Here is a 17,726-nt window from a genome sequence, read left to right on the forward strand (position 1 = left end):
CATATAATGCCCCCATCATGCGCCCCTCATATATAATGCCCCCATCATGCGCCCCTCACATATAATGCCCCCATCATGCGCCCCTCACATATAATGCCCCCATCATGCGCCCCTCACAGATAATGCCCCCATAATGCGCCCCTCATATATAATGCCCCCATCATGCGCCCCTCACATATAATGCCCCATCATGTGCCCCTCAAATATAATGCCCCATCATGCGCCCCTCACATATAATGCCCCCATCATGCGCCCCTCACATATAATGCCCCCATCATGCGCCCTTCACATATAATGCCCCCATCATGCACCCCTCACATATAATGCCCCCATCATGTGCCACTCACATATAATGCCCCCATCATGCGCCCCTCACATATAACACCCCCATCATGCCCCCAGACCGGCATCCAGATAGATATGACCCCCATCAGTTAGGGCTCCCAAGTAGGTATAGAGGCCCCAGATAGATATGATCCCCAGCACTGATGGTGGTAATATCTATCTGGGGGCCTGTCTACCTTCTGAGGAGCCCTACCTGATGATCAGGTAGGGGTTCCCAATAGGTGTACAGGCCCCCATATAGATATTACCCCCAGCAGGTAGGGCTCCTATTTAAACAATTATGCCCCCTAAGAAGATAGGTTAGCCCCTGGTGATAAGCAGGTCCTCCCTTTATTAGGTAAGTAATTAAGCAAGTTAAGTTTCACAGCTACAGTACTTATATCTCCCTGCTGCAGCCTAAAACGAGCCTTCTTTGCGAAAATGCGCGCATTAGGTGACGTCATCACATGCGCTACACAGGATGTCAGCGTCCCAGCATCCTGCACTGCGGATGCGATGACGTCACCAATCGTGTGCGTCCCTTTGGGAAGGCTCGTTATAGGCTGCAGCAAGGAGATATAGATACAGTAGCAGTGTGTGCCGACGTGTGTGAAGTCTTCTGGCATTTAGCGCTGCCTGCCTGAAGCAGGGCTAAATGCCTAAAGAAATCACCTGCCCAGCGCCCAGCAGAAAAATTTCATTCCGCAGTTCGGGAGTTTGAGACCCCTGCAATACACTGAGTTATATCTTTCATGACCAGGAGTCCAAAGAGGGGTCACTTACTAAATTCTGTGCAGTGTTTCTTATGACATGGTCTCCAGAAGATCTCTTGCTATATTTACTTAATTGCGTGCAGGAGGCACGACGTCACTGAATCCTGCACGGGGCCGACCTCCGCCCTTACCTCATCTAAGCTGCACTACTGTTGGGAGCGTGCATAGATGAGCGGCCAATAGCACGACAGGCTTCTCAGGGGTCTCCTCCTCCCTGATATCAGTGCATGTGCTATCCAGGGAGGAGGAGTATGGGAGCATCGCCGACCTGCCATGCAATATTACACCACCGGGACCAGCCTGTACATGCCAGGGGCGGGCCGGCCAGCGCGCGAGGCCAGGGAGCCAATGTGCGCCGCCCCGGCATTCACTGATTGACAGGCTGGTAGCGAGCGCTGGCTGACTGAATTCAAACTGATGCCCGGCCTGGATCAGTCCGAATTCAGCTGTGACGTCAGCCGCACTGCTGCTGGCCACTAGGAGGGAGACCCCTAGTGGCTGGATTTTCAAACATAAAATAAACTGTTTTAAACTAAAAATGAATAAATTAAGTATATTGGGAATATGTTTGTATTCATAAGTACTATAACATATAAAAATAAAATAAAAAGTTGATGACAGTGCCCATTATAACCCTTTCCCAATAGAAACTCATTTTCCTAGATATCAGAGCAGGAAAGCATTTATGGTGGCTATAAAGAGAGTAAACATGGCAGTCCTGACTGTAACTCCTGCTGGGGTGCACTTCAGATTAGCTCCAAATCTGCTGTTCCCAGGGACTGTATTACTGTATGCACACAGGTAGGTAGGATTTAACTGTCCTGTGACTTTTTACACTTTAGTTTACACATTAGTGACAGTACTTACTTTCTGCCACTCTTCTCCTGGTCCCATCGCTGAGGCTGATAACAGAGTCAGAGAGGACTGCCATATTGCACAGTGCACCTGCCATATTGTAGATCCAGTGAGCTTCTGTGAGAGCTGGGGGAGCCTGTACAGGGGGAGTACCAGGAGATGGAGGAGACATCCTGCAGACCTGCCTGACACTAGCCATGTGCATGGGGCAGCATCGGGTGGGTGGGCGGGACTTAAAATTTTGAACTAATATGTAATTTGACAGAAGCTGCAGTGCCCCGATGCCTGGCTCCGCTGACTTCACCTCCCACCTGTAAGTGTATGCAGCAGATCCAGTGCAGGAGCTGCATCTGCCACCCATAGTCCCAACTAAGCCTGCAGACCCACTTATTAAGTTGGGACTGTGGGCAAAACTGGAGGCATTCAGTCATTATCAGTGCCCCAACATGATTTCCTGGGGAGGATGTGTCCCTTCCTACACCCATGCTTGTGTGATGAGGGCAGATGGAATTACCCTAGGGGCAGATGGCATTAACCCCTTGTGTTCGTGATGCCAGGGCGTGGTTTATCCTCTGCACCACACGAAGGAATACCGCTGGATCCTGGACTAGGCACAGGGCAAATAATGACTCCAACGCCAAGTTACGGAACAACGGCAGCTTTACTGACAGATGGAATAGTCTATACAGCTTGGCTAGGCCCATGGAGGTTACCAGTGACTCCAGAGACCTTAGGGCTTGCTGGGACTTATAGTGTACTTGGACAGTTTGGATGCAGGCCACGCTAACTTGAGACAGGATGACTTGGACAGACTTGACTATGACAGACTTTGACTGACTTCACCCCTTGTGTAGGGACTTGAGAATCCGTGGCTGCTTGACTGACTTTAGGCCTCCTCTGGACTCTAGACACAATCTAGCAGGACTTGACCTTACTGCAACTCAACATACAAGAGCTAAGAGAGCGAGCAGAGGCTCCACCCAGGGTTTATATGGGGGAGACTCTGAGGGGTCCCATAGGTCACCTTTAGGTCACATGGTCACTGATACCTCACTGGGTTACAATCATATGACAACAGGTTAATCACCCGAAGGCTGTCCGGGTATGCTGGGAGTTGTAGTTTTGCAACAGCTGGAGGCACACTGGTTGGGAAACACTGGCTTACAGTGAAGAGATTTCAGCTGCTGTATTCAGCTCACACATATTGCCTATCCTGATACATTGTGACAGACTACAGCTGTGTGAGAAATAATATTTGTCTTTTTTATGTTTGTGTTTGCCAGACAAGAAAGGCCAGAATTTCGGGAAGCAGTGGCACATTTGGAAAATAATCCCATTTGCCGAGGACTCCCATTCTCTTCATTCCTCATCCTGCCTTTTCAGAGGATCACACGGCTCAAACTCCTGGTTCAGGTACACGCCAACTAAATGATACTAATTCAGTCCAAAAATGAATCTGGAAGGACTCAATGTGCTACTATAAAGTAGTAAATTTTAAAAATATAATCTGGGATGAAGTGTAAAATACCCTGTAGCCTTGTGTAGCCTTATTCTATGCATTACACTTGTAATATTACTGTAATTTATAAAAGAGGCATATTAGAAATAAGGTGTGGAAGCGGGGTGTGATGTGGGCAAATGTTGTTACCCTAGGGGCAGATGGCATTAACCCCTTGTATTCGTGATGCCAGGGCGTGGTTTAGCCTAAAACCACCCGAAGGTATACCATTGGATCCTGGGCTAGGCACGGGGGGCAATGAAGACTCCGAGGCCAAGTTACAGACAATGGTAGCTTTACTGAGGGTAGACAGTTGGTAAAGTCTATACAGTTCATCCAGGGCCCAAGGAGGTGACCAGTGACGCAGAGACCTTAAGGGCTTGCTGGACTTGTAGTAGGACTGGACAATTAAATACAGACCATGCTGACTTGACATATGACAGGGTCTGACTTGACTTGACTCATAAAGCTGTGACTTTAGCTTACTTGACTTGATGGCGGCTGCAGGACTTTGAGGTCTCCAACACTCTGGACACACACACTAGGCACGACTGCAGTGGACCTCAGCAGGAAGCAAGAGCTAAGAGAGAGAAGCTCCACCCAGGGCTTATATGGGGGAGACTAGCAGGGAGCCCATAAGTCACTCTTGGGATCACCTGGTCACTGGTACCTCCTGGGTAACCATTACATGACATAACTCTTAAAGATACAGCACATTTTACAATACATATGTACAGGGGGGAAACAGGTGCCAGGGGCCCTGGGGACACTGAAGGAGGCTGCTTGGCAGGGCAGCAAGGGTACGGGGTAACATCTCCCATATTGCGCCACCACAAAGGGATAGGTGTCACTAAACTTCAGGGTGCCTCCAGCTGTTGCAAAGCTTCCACTCCCAACATGCCTGAACAGCCAAAAGCTGTCCGGTTATGCTGGGAGTTGTAGTTTTGAAGCAGCTGGTGGCACCCTGGTTGAAAAACACTGCCGTAGATTGTTGGACAATGGTCCTCAAAAGGGAAGCTTATCACAGCGCCATCCAGTTCTTTTACTCAAGCCTCTAATTGCAGTCCAAAAATACATGGCTATATACAGGGCGCAACTATAAGGAGTGCAGAGGTAGCAGTTGCATCGGGGCCCTCGAGCCTAAGGGGGCCCCAAGACACATCTTCCCCATAAGAGATCAGTATTATAAATGGCACATGGGAGCCCTGTGGAAGATTTTGCATCAGCGCCCAGAAGCTACAGGTTAGGCCTCTGGCTATATAATAAAATTCAAGGACACAAAAACCATTATTTATTAGCTTCATGGTTATGTTGATATAATAATCTTTTCTATACAGTCAGATGAGTGTTTCTTAAAATGATTTCCATAAGACATCAACTATACAAGAAGCTGATGGTTCTCACTGTCCTTCCATACACCTTTTATTGCAATGGCAGCAAACATCACACAGGAATATGGCTAAATTACTAGTGTCTATTCATGATGAATAATCCTTCTTGTGTAACTCATGATGTGGTCACAATATTGCTTCATAGTCATTTACAAGCCACAGCCGAATCCTCCCAAGTCTTCATCCCCAGAATGGATTCCAAATACGCTGCGCTCTCAGACACCTCTTTTTAGAATCTCCAAATCGAGCAGATTGGTGCTGAATAAATGGAGTGTTGTTCCTTGTAAACAGACTTGAGAACAACTTCTGTGCAATATGCTGGTCTGTGTGAAGCATAAACACAGAGCACAAAGAATGCTGGTGTCAAGGAAGAAGGCTATTTACAAAGACAGCCCCCTAATCCACCAAGCCTGGGGATGGGGTCAAACTACTAGTTATAGATAGCTGGGGAAATTCCTATGAAGCTATTTTGTAACCTGTATCTCATTTTAATCTTTATTTGTCTCCTAGCTTAAAGTCAATGTATCACCTAGATTTTTGTATAGTGGTTAGAGCCAGATGATGAAACATGTTGTTGTTGTTTTTTTTAAATCTGTTTCTATTTTTGTTATATTTAATTTCTGTACATTATAATGGGGGAGTTAATTTGAAAAACATCTAGAGATATGCTTTACAGCAGCCCGATGGACAAGGGGACGGTAGACTGGCTGTGACCCTATTGACTTCTATGGGAAAGGTTTATAGACATGCTCTGTGGCCTATGCAGAGCTAATTGCACAGAAGGTGGGGGAGATGGGGAGCTGTGACTATCGCTTATTGGAAATGGCCTGATCCAATCATACCTTTTTATATACCGTTGTCAACTTTCACTGTAATCCTGTGTGGTAGCCCTTGGGGGTGGATGGTAGTGCTGGTATGGTATGGTGGTAGGGGTTAATGTTAACCCTATAGTTTGTGATGCCAGGCTGAGGGCTGGTATGCTGAGGCAATGCTCCGGCCTATCGCCACCCTTCCCAGTAACGATAGGTGCATGAAATGACTGAAGGTCCACAAGGAGATTGAACTTGAACTTGAACAACTTTACTTACGTGCTTGCGATACATCCAAGGCACAGTAACCGTCTCGTACAAACAGTCCTTATATTGCTCAGTGACTGACAGTTGTTGCGGACCTTGAGCTATTTAGAAAGTCTCTTAATTTAGGGTAGATATTTGCAGATCCGTCCGGATTTAGGGGTTATATTAGGTCCGGTGATGCTGCAGAGTGTCTGGGGATTGAAACACTCTCGATTTAGCATTAATCAGCCGTTGCCGCAAGGCTCGGGCCTAACTCACTGCGGGAGATTGCCGTATAGATCCTTCCACGTCAGGAGCGCAAGAGCAAGAGAGAGAAAACATGGCCGCCGCTCCCTTATATGGGCAGGGGGTGGGGTGAATCCGATTGGTCCGAACATCTGTCACTCACCATTACAGAGAGTAATGGGATTGCTTACGTCACAGGGCCTCCAAAGGTCCTTAAGCAGAATACCATAGAGTTTACCTAGTCACGTGACCCGCAGGTCCTGCAATGCTATGGAACTGGTAATTAACCATTTATCTACATATAGATTACTATATTTACATTACCTTTACATAAATTACTAGGCTATTAGTTGGATCAGGGATCCCTACGTCCTAGGGACTCTGGCTATGGGGACCCACACATACATAGGTACCGTATAGGATGCGGTACCGGGACACCACAAACCCCCTTACTTAAGATAAGTCAACCTTGACTGTCCCCTGAGACAGAGGGACTAGGACTAGAACAGGATGCTATAGAACAAGATGATCTGTACTTTTGCTATACATCCTAAGTAGACTAAACACATTTACATTCTTTTGATACCTTTCCTAGTATCTGGATTAGGCTATTAGAAATCTATCTAGATGATCTAGATTTAATGCTATCTAGACATTTAAAGAAGCTATCTATCCTTTAGTTTCTAGCTTCCTATACAACTTTATCAAACTTATTATACATTTTGAAGCTTACTAGACAATTAGGCAGCTATCTGACATGTAGTTGCTAGTTCCTAAGACACTTTATTAGCTCTCTATACATTTTTATGAGGCTAAACTGAACATTAGCACATACTTCTATAGATAAGGCTAACTAGACATTAGTACAGCTTTTAGAGTTAGCTTCAAGCTGACTAGGCATTTGTATTATCTCACACATTCTATTTGCCAACAATAAGTTACCTGTTAGTTAGTACACGAAAGGTATACTGGCTAGCCGGAAGCTAGGTAACAGTAAGGGTGGCTGCTAGGGTCTATCGACTACACGCTACTAATCCCTAGAGCACTTTCAAAACAACCTACTAGGTTATTCTTAGAATTATGTGTTTATTTTTTATATTTGCAAGAGCACCTACTGGCCAGGCAGAGCATCTCACACACGCAATGAAAGAGAAGAAGTGTACCTAACAGTGGCAGGAATTGGGTATCAATATGCTACAATTCCTTAAGTGTTTTCTTAAGTGAGATATTTGTTTTGATTTATGTACTAGAAAAATTTTGAGGTAGTACATTTAAGTGAGTAATCTTGGGTACTATGAGTGCAAGTACTAGTTTAAGGGGGAATCCTCCCTACTATTTTTGTTGAGACAGGTGCTAGCGATGGGCGACAGCAACAATACTTCCCTCGGAGGAGCCGAGGTGTCCCCTGTGAAGTTACCTACTAAACACCTTTAGCATTTTATACATTTATATGTACAAGAATTAGTTGTGTTTTTAGCGTTGTGTGTGCACGTGCAGTACATCAATATTTTCTGTGTACAGCTCTGACTTACTTTTTATGTACATAGACATTAGACTATTTTCTTATGTACAACCTTTACTTACTACTTATGTACACAGACACGAGGATACCTTCCTATGTACAGAACCATATAAATATTTACTATACATTTATCAACACTCCAACATGTTTCAGATGCATTCATCCGATAAGTGCAACATTTATCATAAGATATCTTATGAAGCTGGTGGTATAAACATGAAGCAGGCGTGTAAGGATCAGCAGTCCACCTACACTAGGAGTCCAAAGAAAATATGCAAATTGGCGTGTAAGGATCAGCAGTCCACCTACACTAGGAGTTTATAGGAAGGGAAAGGTAAACACGGCCTTAACCACAACTCAGCCGGGTACAGTCCTTAATGAATCTCCTACAGGCTAGGAGTCTCTTGACTTAATAGTCAGGCACAAGCTTAGTGGTTACGTTGCTGAACTTTGAAGTGGAACAATCTTAGCACAGTCCTGCTAGGCACAATTCTTGAACTTGGTTGCTGTAAGACAAAAATGGTTAGACAGAAAACAATAAGACATTACTTTAGAGTCTCTTTAGAAGATGTTCTTCTTTACTCTTGTAGTGCCTCTCTTGGTTCCTCTATATCTGCCAACATCAGGGGCAGGATTAGACTTAACATAGCTTTGCCACACCACATTGGTGAGGATAAAGTGGTGGAAAGCAGCTTGAGAAAGGGTTATAGGCTTACTAGCCGGGATCACAGTGGGGCAATAGGGCTTGAGCACCATCTCCAAATTAGGATCAACCCATGACCCTTTCGTTGGTACCTTAGGAACTGGCAAACTCTCACTGCTCCGAGAGGGCCTTGGTACACCTGTGGGTACCCCAGGGTTAGACAAACTCTCACTGCTCCTAGAGGGTCTAGGTACCGACTTGGGTGGCGGCAACTTTGGCCTGTTTTCTTCACCCTGTGCAGAACTTGACTCTCGACGGTATGAAGATGATGAACTTGACTCTCTACTGTACATGGAAGATGATGAACTTGACTCTATAGGCTCCTCCTCCTTGGGTACGCTGGTGGAGGCTTTGGGAGCAGACCTCCTCGGCCTCAAGTTGAAGGGATCGGACTCCTAATCCGTCGACAGGAAATATTTGAAAGGAAGCTGTGTTGGGGCTGTTGGTCTGGTGACCGCTGCAGCCCATTCTCCACAAAGGCTCTGGACGGGGGTGTACTCCACAATTTCACTCACCTCCAAGGTATAGAATTTCTTATGGAGATATGGCCTTTTCACTGCTCGCCGGTTTACGAGGATGGTCTGCCCAGTGTGGCAGTCAAGGAGTGTCCCATAAACTCTGACCTTGTCGAACTTGGCCACAGTTGCTCTTCTTCTTTATAATGGCTCCTCCCCTTCTCGGGGCTGCTCCCATTTACGGATGTACAATGCCTCCATTTCTTTGGTATTTTCTTGATACCGCACTCTTTCTTCATAAGGCAAATGTACATACTTTGGAGCGTAGAGTTCTTTGTATCAGGCCTTTAGCTTTTCCATCAATTTGGCCAGCTCGGCTTCTTGACTGGCCCTTTCCCTTTCTGCAGTTGGGATTGGTGGGAGTGGTTTCCCAGGTAACGGTTGAAGTACTCTATGCATGTACTCGATCAGCTCCGGCTCATCTCCCAACACCCATTGCGGCAATTTTGGTGAGCACGGTCGTGCACTTGGCAAGCTTGATCGAGGAATGACCTCAGGGCTGGAGGAGGAAGAATAGGCCACCTCTGGCGGGGTACTCACAGCAGACTCCTCCGATGGGATCTCGGCCCACGAGCCCCAGGTTCTGTGGTGAGGGGACAATCTCACCGGTAACGCACCTCCAGGTGACCCTGCACTGTCCACTGGAGGTGTCTCTGGCCAATCGTCGTCATCATCAGGCAGTGGGGGAAGATTGCAGGCCCCCTCTTCGTCTAACGACAAGACTATCAGCAAGCTCTTGAAAAAGTTGGGCTGTGACGGCCACAACTTTCCGTGTTTCCGGCGCCATTTTGCCAACTTGACCACATGGAACGCTGCTCTCCGCCATGTCTGTACTCTCCGGCTCTCTCTGCAGACTGAAGAGGTTGCTCTGCGTGGCGTCTTTTATAGTGGGCTTCTCCAAAATGGCGCTGGGCAGGAAGGACGTTATCGGTGCAGCCCCGACTTCCGGTCCCTCCAGCAACGACTCCTGCATCTCTGAGTTCCCTTTCGGCTGGGATACAGCAATTTGGCGTCCACGCCCAGGGGCGGGGCGTGGCGCAGCGTGGGCTTTCTTCGCGCGCTTTTCCGGCAGCAGTTCAGCTCCGCCTGTGCCTACCGGACCAGAGGATCGCAGCATGAACTCATTGCGCAGTTTACACATTTCAACTGTAGACAAATCTTCGCCTCCCCCCTTACTTTTCTCTTGGCCCCCTTGTATGGTGCCCCACAAGCACCGTTCTTGTACACAGTAACACATGAATAAAGTTCGTGTTCTGGGGAGGGGAGTACACTTTCACTAGTGGCAATAGCAGGCACACACCCGAATCCTGTTCGTGCAACGACAAAAAGGCTTTGTGGTAGCCCTTGGGGGGTGTATGGTAATGGTGGTATGGTATCGGTATATGAGGGGTTAATGTTAACCCTATAGTTCGTGACACCAAGCTGAGGGCTTGGATGCTGAGGCAATGCTCCGGCCTATCGCCGCCCTTCCCAGTAACGATAGGTGCATGAAATGACTGAAGGTCCACAAGGAGATTGAACTTGAACTTGAATCATTAGATTCCTCATACAGATCACTATGGTTGTATAGAACCATAGTGATCAGTGTGCTCTGATCTCGAATAATAAAGCCTGGTCCTACCAGGCTGTATCATTCAGAGAGCCGGAGCCGCTGTGGAAGGAGAGGTAAGCCCTCAGGCTACCTCAGCAGTGGATCCCCCCCCCCCGCGATCGCGCTGCGGGGGGGCGATCCACCCCACTGGACCACCAGGGACCGAATACAGGCACCTTTAGACGCCGCTGTCAACTTTGACAGCGGCGATCTAAAGGGTTAATAGCCGCATGTCGGCTATTAACGCCGGCCCCCAGCTGCAGGAAACAGCTAGGGGCCGGGCGGTATATTTTGATGACACAATGCTTTTAAATCATACTTGCCAACTCACCTGGAATGTCCAGTAGACTCCCAGAAAAAAAGTAAAGATGTCTGCGACTTCTGGGAGAACAGGCAAATCTCTTTGATGCCAAATATTACTACCCCTCCCAATTCCTGTCCTATCTTTAGTCACATGCAGCACTGCAAACACCCTAATGGTGTTAGGAAATGTGGCAGTGCCTCAGAGTAGGGAGTACAGGAACAGAGAAAGATGAGTATTGGCATGTCTGATCTGGGATCTGTATTTTCAGAATCGTCTGGTTCTGTTTTTTGAGTATTTAAGGGGTGTAGGGGGTCTATTTTTTTTAGGTGGTGCGGTCTGGAGTCTAAAGTTGTTTAAGGCACTTTATTGGTTTAGGGGGTCTATATAAATGGGGAAGGCATGACAGCTGTTACTTTGTGTCACTAGACCAGCAGTTGGGCCTGGACTTCATGGGGCCGTAACATGAAATCCGCATAAAAAGGACAGGATAGACTACACAATCAGACTTCTGTTATAGAAGGGGCTTTACACATCCAGGCTATTGCATTAGTTGGCATAAAGGTGGAGAATTTTAACAGCAAGTAAATATCAAAGTGTCTTAGAATTACATAAGAAATAATATATTGAAAGTTAAAGGAATATATCACATAACAGTTCTACCGTATATAATGTGCAGATAAAAGCTTTCTGCAGTCAGCGCCATGACTAAAGCGATAAGCTAGTTTGCCACTTGAGGTGGAGATCAGTAGCTATAGGCCTTAAAAAGTCAGCACAACAGAGCATTTCTCCTTTTGCTTAGGTTCTCCAAGAAATGGAGACTCTAAGCTTCAGTCTCTTTCCTAACCTCAACTTTAAAGTGTTTCCAGTGAAGCACGATCAACATACTGGTTACAACATTTTCAGCAATGGCGTGGATTACCAAGAGCACCGCCATTACTTTCCTTCCACCAAACCTAAAATGGGCCTATATGCCTGTGACTCTAAAAGACTCCTTTCTTTAGAATATCTGTAACCATGGCAACAGCTGTTGCCTGCTTATAGTTTCCATGACTACAGATGTTGCTAAGGAAGATTGATTATTCACCACAATTCTCATAGTTACATTGTGGGATATTTATGAAAATTAGAGCATCTAAATGGCCGGTCCACGTCAATCACATATATGTCTGTTTTATATACCGTAGGCCTTTTAGAAATAACAGCTGACCATTCTGTTGTGCAAATGTCACAGATGCTCACAATGGTTTTTACCCCTTCAATGTATAGTATTTGCAAGATCTGCAACTAAAATATTCTAACATGTATGGACCTGGCCTTAAAAATCATTCTAGGGTACATCCCTCATGTGATTACAATTTATTAATATATCAATCTCATGTTATCAGCAATATACAGTGGTCCCTCAAGTTACAATATTAATTGGTTCCAGGACGACCATTGTATGTTGAAACCATTGTATGTTGGGACCATAACTCTATGGAAACCTGGTAATTGGTTCTGAAGCCACCAAAATGTCATCCAAAAATAGGAAAAAGTGAGAATTAAAGAAAAATAAGTAGATAACTAATACAGATAAAGCAAATCCTTCCATATAAAAGTAATAAAGATCTGCTGTCTATTTCAGTGTTTCCAAAAGAGGGTGCCTCCAGCTGTTGCAAAACTACAACTCCCAGCATGCCTGGACAGCCGAAGGCTGTCCGGGCATGCTGGTAGTTGTAGTTTTGCAACAGCTGGAGACACCCTCTTTGGGAAACACTGGTCTATGTACAGGACAGGAGCTTTTTGAGGGTCCTGTACAGAACACGCAATGTCCTAAAAAAAAAAGTAACATGGAGCCGCCCTTACCTGGTGTCCAAAGGAGCAGCTAACCCTGGTACAGATAAAGAGTACAGAACTTGTAATGCCTCCCTGTACTGTAGGGGGCGCAACCAGACACCAGTCAATGCATACGCTTCAGTAATACAGGTAAAGAGTACAGAACATGTAATACCTCCCTGTACTGTAGGGGGCGCAACCAGACACCAGTCAGTACATACACTTCAGTAATACAGGTAAAGAGTACAGAACATGTAATACCTCCCTGTACTGTAGGGGGCGCAACCAGACACCAGTCAGTACATACACTTCAGTAATACAGGTAAAGAGTACAGAACATGTAATACCTCCCTGTACTGTAGGGGGCGCAACCAGACACCAGTCAGTACATACACTTCAGTAATACAGGTAAAGAGTACAGAACATGTAATATCTCCCTGTACTGTAGGGGGCGCTACCAGACACCAGTCAGTACATACACTTCAGTAACACAGGGGTTTTACCAGTGAATGTCCATTCTGATTGGTCGGTTCTTCCAGCCCTTGATACATTTCGCAGATTCCATAGCATTGTATGTTGAGTCTGGTTTCAAGTTACAATGGTCCAGAAAAGACCATTGTATGTTGAAACTGTTGTATGTTGAGGCCATTGTAAGTTGAGGGATCATTGTACATCATACACATCTGTCCCCAGTGCTAAAATCTCAGGGACTGGTACTGGTATAAGCGGTATAATGTTACACCTGCTCCCAATACAGCACTGCTTCCCAACATCTGATATCATATGTTGAATCTTAAAGGGTAACTCTAGGTAAAACTTATTTTTCTCACTCCCAGCATTAACATAATAAAACTAAGCAGCCACCATGCTCTACATCCGACCAGGCCAATTATTTTTCCCAGTAAGACACCAGTCCCGGTCCCCTCTGCTCTCCAGGGGTAAATAGCCAAAATGTAAATGGCTGTGTACATTGGCTAGTCACCCTGGAGATTGGAACAGGGATCAGAACCGGCATCTTATCAGGGAAACAAAGCCACCCATTAAAAAGGACCTGTGTACACTCCCACAAAAATGAGATTGCATTACCATTAAAAAGTTTAGGGTGTCTTGATGTATCGTTTGTCTGACAATTCAGGGTATCAGTCAGATGGGCGGGAACTTAATTTTAAAAATGGGAGTAAATATCAGATGATGGGCACGATTATACAGTTAGGGTATTAGACGTACAAGCCCCAAAATGTACATCATACACACACCCTGACCGTATCCCACCCATCACATGATAGTCACTCCCATTATTAAAATGAAGTTCCCGCCCATCTGGCTGATTCTCTGAATTGTCAGACAAACTATAAACGCACATATCTCAGGAACAGAAGAATGTATCAATTAATTAAGGGGGGTTGGCCCAAGTCCTCTTTAAAGGGGTATTCTGGGATTTATTTTGACTATGCTACAGGGGCTGTACAGTTAGTGTAGTTCATATTATAGTGTCTGTACCTGTGTTTGATGGATGGTCTTGCAATTCTTATGTGATCTTTGCTCTGTTGTTTATTTTTAACAGCATACAAAATATGTGTCGTCTTAGGGTTTCCCAAGTTGCAGTGCAGCCGAGACATTACATCACTAGTTAAGTGTTCAAAGCAGCCTGTCTGCTTCAATAGGTAGAGTGAACGCTGGGTGGGAAGGAGATCATTCTTCAAGGAATTGTAGTTTTGCAAAAGCTGGAGGAATCCTGATCAGAAATTACTGGTCTATTGTTTACAGCCCAACATAGAAGCTCAGGTGTGCTTCAATGGGTGGGGCTTAAAAAGGAGACAAAAAAATACAATATATGTATGTTTTCTGGTGTTTTTGGCATGTATTTGAAGCATGTTCTGGTTTTTTTTTGAGTATACTTAATCCAAATACAGGTCACATTACACTATTTTTTTTTTTTTTTAACACAACGTATTTAATTCAAATCAACAGCATAAAAAAACTATGTATTTCCCATCAAAATCAATGGGACATGGTATGTGGGCATATTTCACATGTGTTTGGTTACAGAATACATATGCATTCACAAAGTAAAGCTCATGGTACCCTTTTATTTAAACAGACCATGCTTCAGAATGACAACAGCTTGAGGTTATAGAGCTAAGGCTGTCCTGGCATGCTGGGAGTTGTAGTTTTGCAACAGCTGGAGGCTCACTGGTTGGGAAACACTGTTATAAAAACTAGATGAAGAACTTAGTGTTAGACATGTGATGAGTGTCCAGAGACTGAGACTCTATGAAGCATCCAGTATAACATTATAATGACTTGTAATGCTCGGAAGCATCATTATTCACAGCTTTTTAATCACTGTCTGCTTACTAATAGATTCACAGTTTATTTGTCTCCCATGGAAAGAGATCTGACAGATAAAACAACTTAATTCCCTTGAATGAGCAATGTATCTGTCTCCATAGTAATCACACGTAACAAGCACAATGAGCACTGCTACAACTTACATGATCAAGTGCTATCTTCCATTATCTAAAATTACTAGATGACTGACAATTTCAGTAATGATCTTCAATATACCTGGACATTTAATCTCCAATCTGGGCATCTAAATGGTATTGATATTTTGGAGCATAATGAGATGCCAATATAGATAGATAGATAGAGATATGTGGCTATCTTAAGAGGCATGTTTATCAAGAATGTCCAGCTAATGTTCATGAGTACAAAGTATAAAAAGTTATTTCCTAGATACCTTTCCTAGCCCAATAATAACAGTGAGAGTTGAGCTTGGTAAAAATGGGCAAGACACAGATAACTGCAGTCTGAGACAGTGAAACAGTTCGTCTGCTGTTTATTTAAAAACAAACAAAAAAATACAGCCATATTCACACTGGCACAAAACCTTCTTTTCCAGCACTAACTAAACACTTTAAACTGCAATAACAATACAAGTGACCTATTTTTGCCAATCTGACAAAACAATCTTTAAATGTTGACAAGCAGGCTGACTCTCATCTAGTTTTAAAGCCTAGTGAAGAGCTTTCTTCAGCACCTGTGCTGATCTGGGCTAGTCTGAAAACCTGTAGTGGCCCAGTAAAGGGATGAAGGGCCCCACTTCTAAACTTTCCTTTCATCCCATAAAAATCCAGGTCCCATAACAGGATTTACAAAGTTATCTAGCAAAATATAGTGATCCACAACCATAATTCCAATCAGGGTCTCGCATAACATACAGGGCTTTATGGAAATCTAAATCCTTATAGAACTATCCACTGACACACACACAGCAAAAGAAAAGATTTGTAGTGCACAAAGCATTTTCATGCCTTTAGTTTAACATTGGACAACTTTAAAATGCATTTTTATTTTTTTGTAAAATCAAAAGTTATACATATATCTTACAAATGTAGCAAATGAGGATAGATCCTAGGGCTCAAAACCAAATATGCAATATTTCCATTGTTTGCTTGTCGGCTGTTACTATACGCCGCAGGGGCAGCGTTCCCCGTCCTAGTGTTGTGGCTCCGACACTAGGACGGGGAACGCTGCCACTGCGGCATATAGTAACAGACTCCTGACCATAGCGTCTGCACTTTGAAACCTCCGACGTCTAGTTCCTTTACTACGAAAGAGAATAAATGGGAACAGCTTTGATTCGCCCGGAAGGATACTGTGACGCGTGCTGGTCTAAGGGGTCCATTGATCTCTAATATATACTTTTATTAACTTGGGGTCCACTGACCCACGTTTAATATATATTGCTATACCGCATTTATTTCTATATATGCATTTATTCTTATACATAGTGACTCTGTAAGATGATTAATGTGTGTTACTTCTAGCCCCCTCTAAATCCCCTGAGGAAGTAGGCACTGATATTTATATGACTGGATAGGTGCCTGCAGAAACGCGTCGGGACTGGGGTTTCTTGTATTAGTACTTCTGTGTAGAATCAGCAAAAAAATTTTTTTGGTGTCAATACAGTGTTGCATGGGCTTTGAATTTCACACCATGCATACACTGGGTTTGGCTATGTTAAAGGTCCTGGACAGCGTGTGAATTGTGTGTCTATATCAGCTAACAGGATCTATACGATTTACTATATATAAATATAATTAAGTACCGCTTGGTTAGCGGGTCAGTGGAACTAATAGTCCCAGGTGGACTGTGAATGGATATTTTATGCTGAGTTTTTTTTTTCTATAATTTTGATTGGTTTCCACATGTATTTTAGGGGTGGATTTTATTAGTGGTAACAGTAAAAGTTAAGTTTTGAGCACCTTGTGTTTTTCCGTTGGGATAATTTATATGAACATTGTAGTTTGCCTGCAGAGCACTACATCCACACATGCGGTATGTTCTTGCTCAGGAGAAACTAATTTTGGGGGGCTTTTTTCCTATTTTCCCTTGAGAAAATGAAAAATTTAGGGTAACACCAGCATTTTAGTGAAAACATTTATTCGTCAAACACATGTGGAGTGTTAAGGCTCACTATACCGCTTGTTACATTTCGTGAGGGGTGTAACTGCTGTAAAATCAGCCACTCCTGTGCAAATTACCAATTTAGGCCACAAATGTCCATGGCGCTCTCATTCCTGAGCCATGTGGCGCGCCCGCAGAGCATTTTACTTCCACATATGGGGTATTTCCGTACTCAGGAGAAATCTTTTTTTCCTTTTTACCTCTTGTGAAAATGAAAAGTATGGGGCAACACCAGCATGATAGTGTACATTTTTTATTTTTTTTACACTAACAGGCTGGTGTAAACCACAAATCTTCCTTTTCATATGGGGTAAAAGGAAAAAAGGTCCTAGACAGCGTCCAAAATTTGTAACGCAATTGCTCCCGAGTACGGAAATACCCCATATGTGGCCCTAAACTGTTTCCTTGAAATACGAAAGGGCTCCAAAGTGAGAGAGCGCCATGTGCATTTGAGTCCTAAATTAGGGATTTGCATAGGGGCAGACTCGGATGCAAGCATTAGGCCCTATTCACACGGCAGAATTTCCTCAAGTGGAATTCCTCCTCAAATGAAAGCTTAATACACTTCTGTTGCATTCCATTCACACTTCTGCCGAATTTCCGCTTGGATTCCTCATCAATTCAGCACAAAATCCTCAAAAGCGGAAGCAGAATTGGGCAG

The 17,726-nt window shown here is 44.4% G+C and overlaps 1 protein-coding gene across 3 annotated transcripts in view; it reads left to right on the plus strand.

Annotated features, from left to right (window-relative positions):
- The window catches only part of NGEF (neuronal guanine nucleotide exchange factor), a 251,721-nt gene that overhangs the window by 197,689 nt on the left and 36,306 nt on the right, over positions 1-17,726 (plus strand). For all 3 annotated transcript variants that reach the window (XM_056564624.1, XM_056564626.1, XM_056564625.1), the window contains one exon: positions 3,236-3,365. In XM_056564624.1, the coding sequence (XP_056420599.1) occupies positions 3,236-3,365 (130 nt within the window). The remainder of the gene's footprint in view (positions 1-3,235; positions 3,366-17,726) is intronic.

The sequence above is a fragment of the Hyla sarda genome, chromosome 3 (genome assembly GCF_029499605.1).
Source record: "Hyla sarda isolate aHylSar1 chromosome 3, aHylSar1.hap1, whole genome shotgun sequence".
Classification (NCBI taxonomy): domain Eukaryota; kingdom Metazoa; phylum Chordata; class Amphibia; order Anura; family Hylidae; genus Hyla; species Hyla sarda.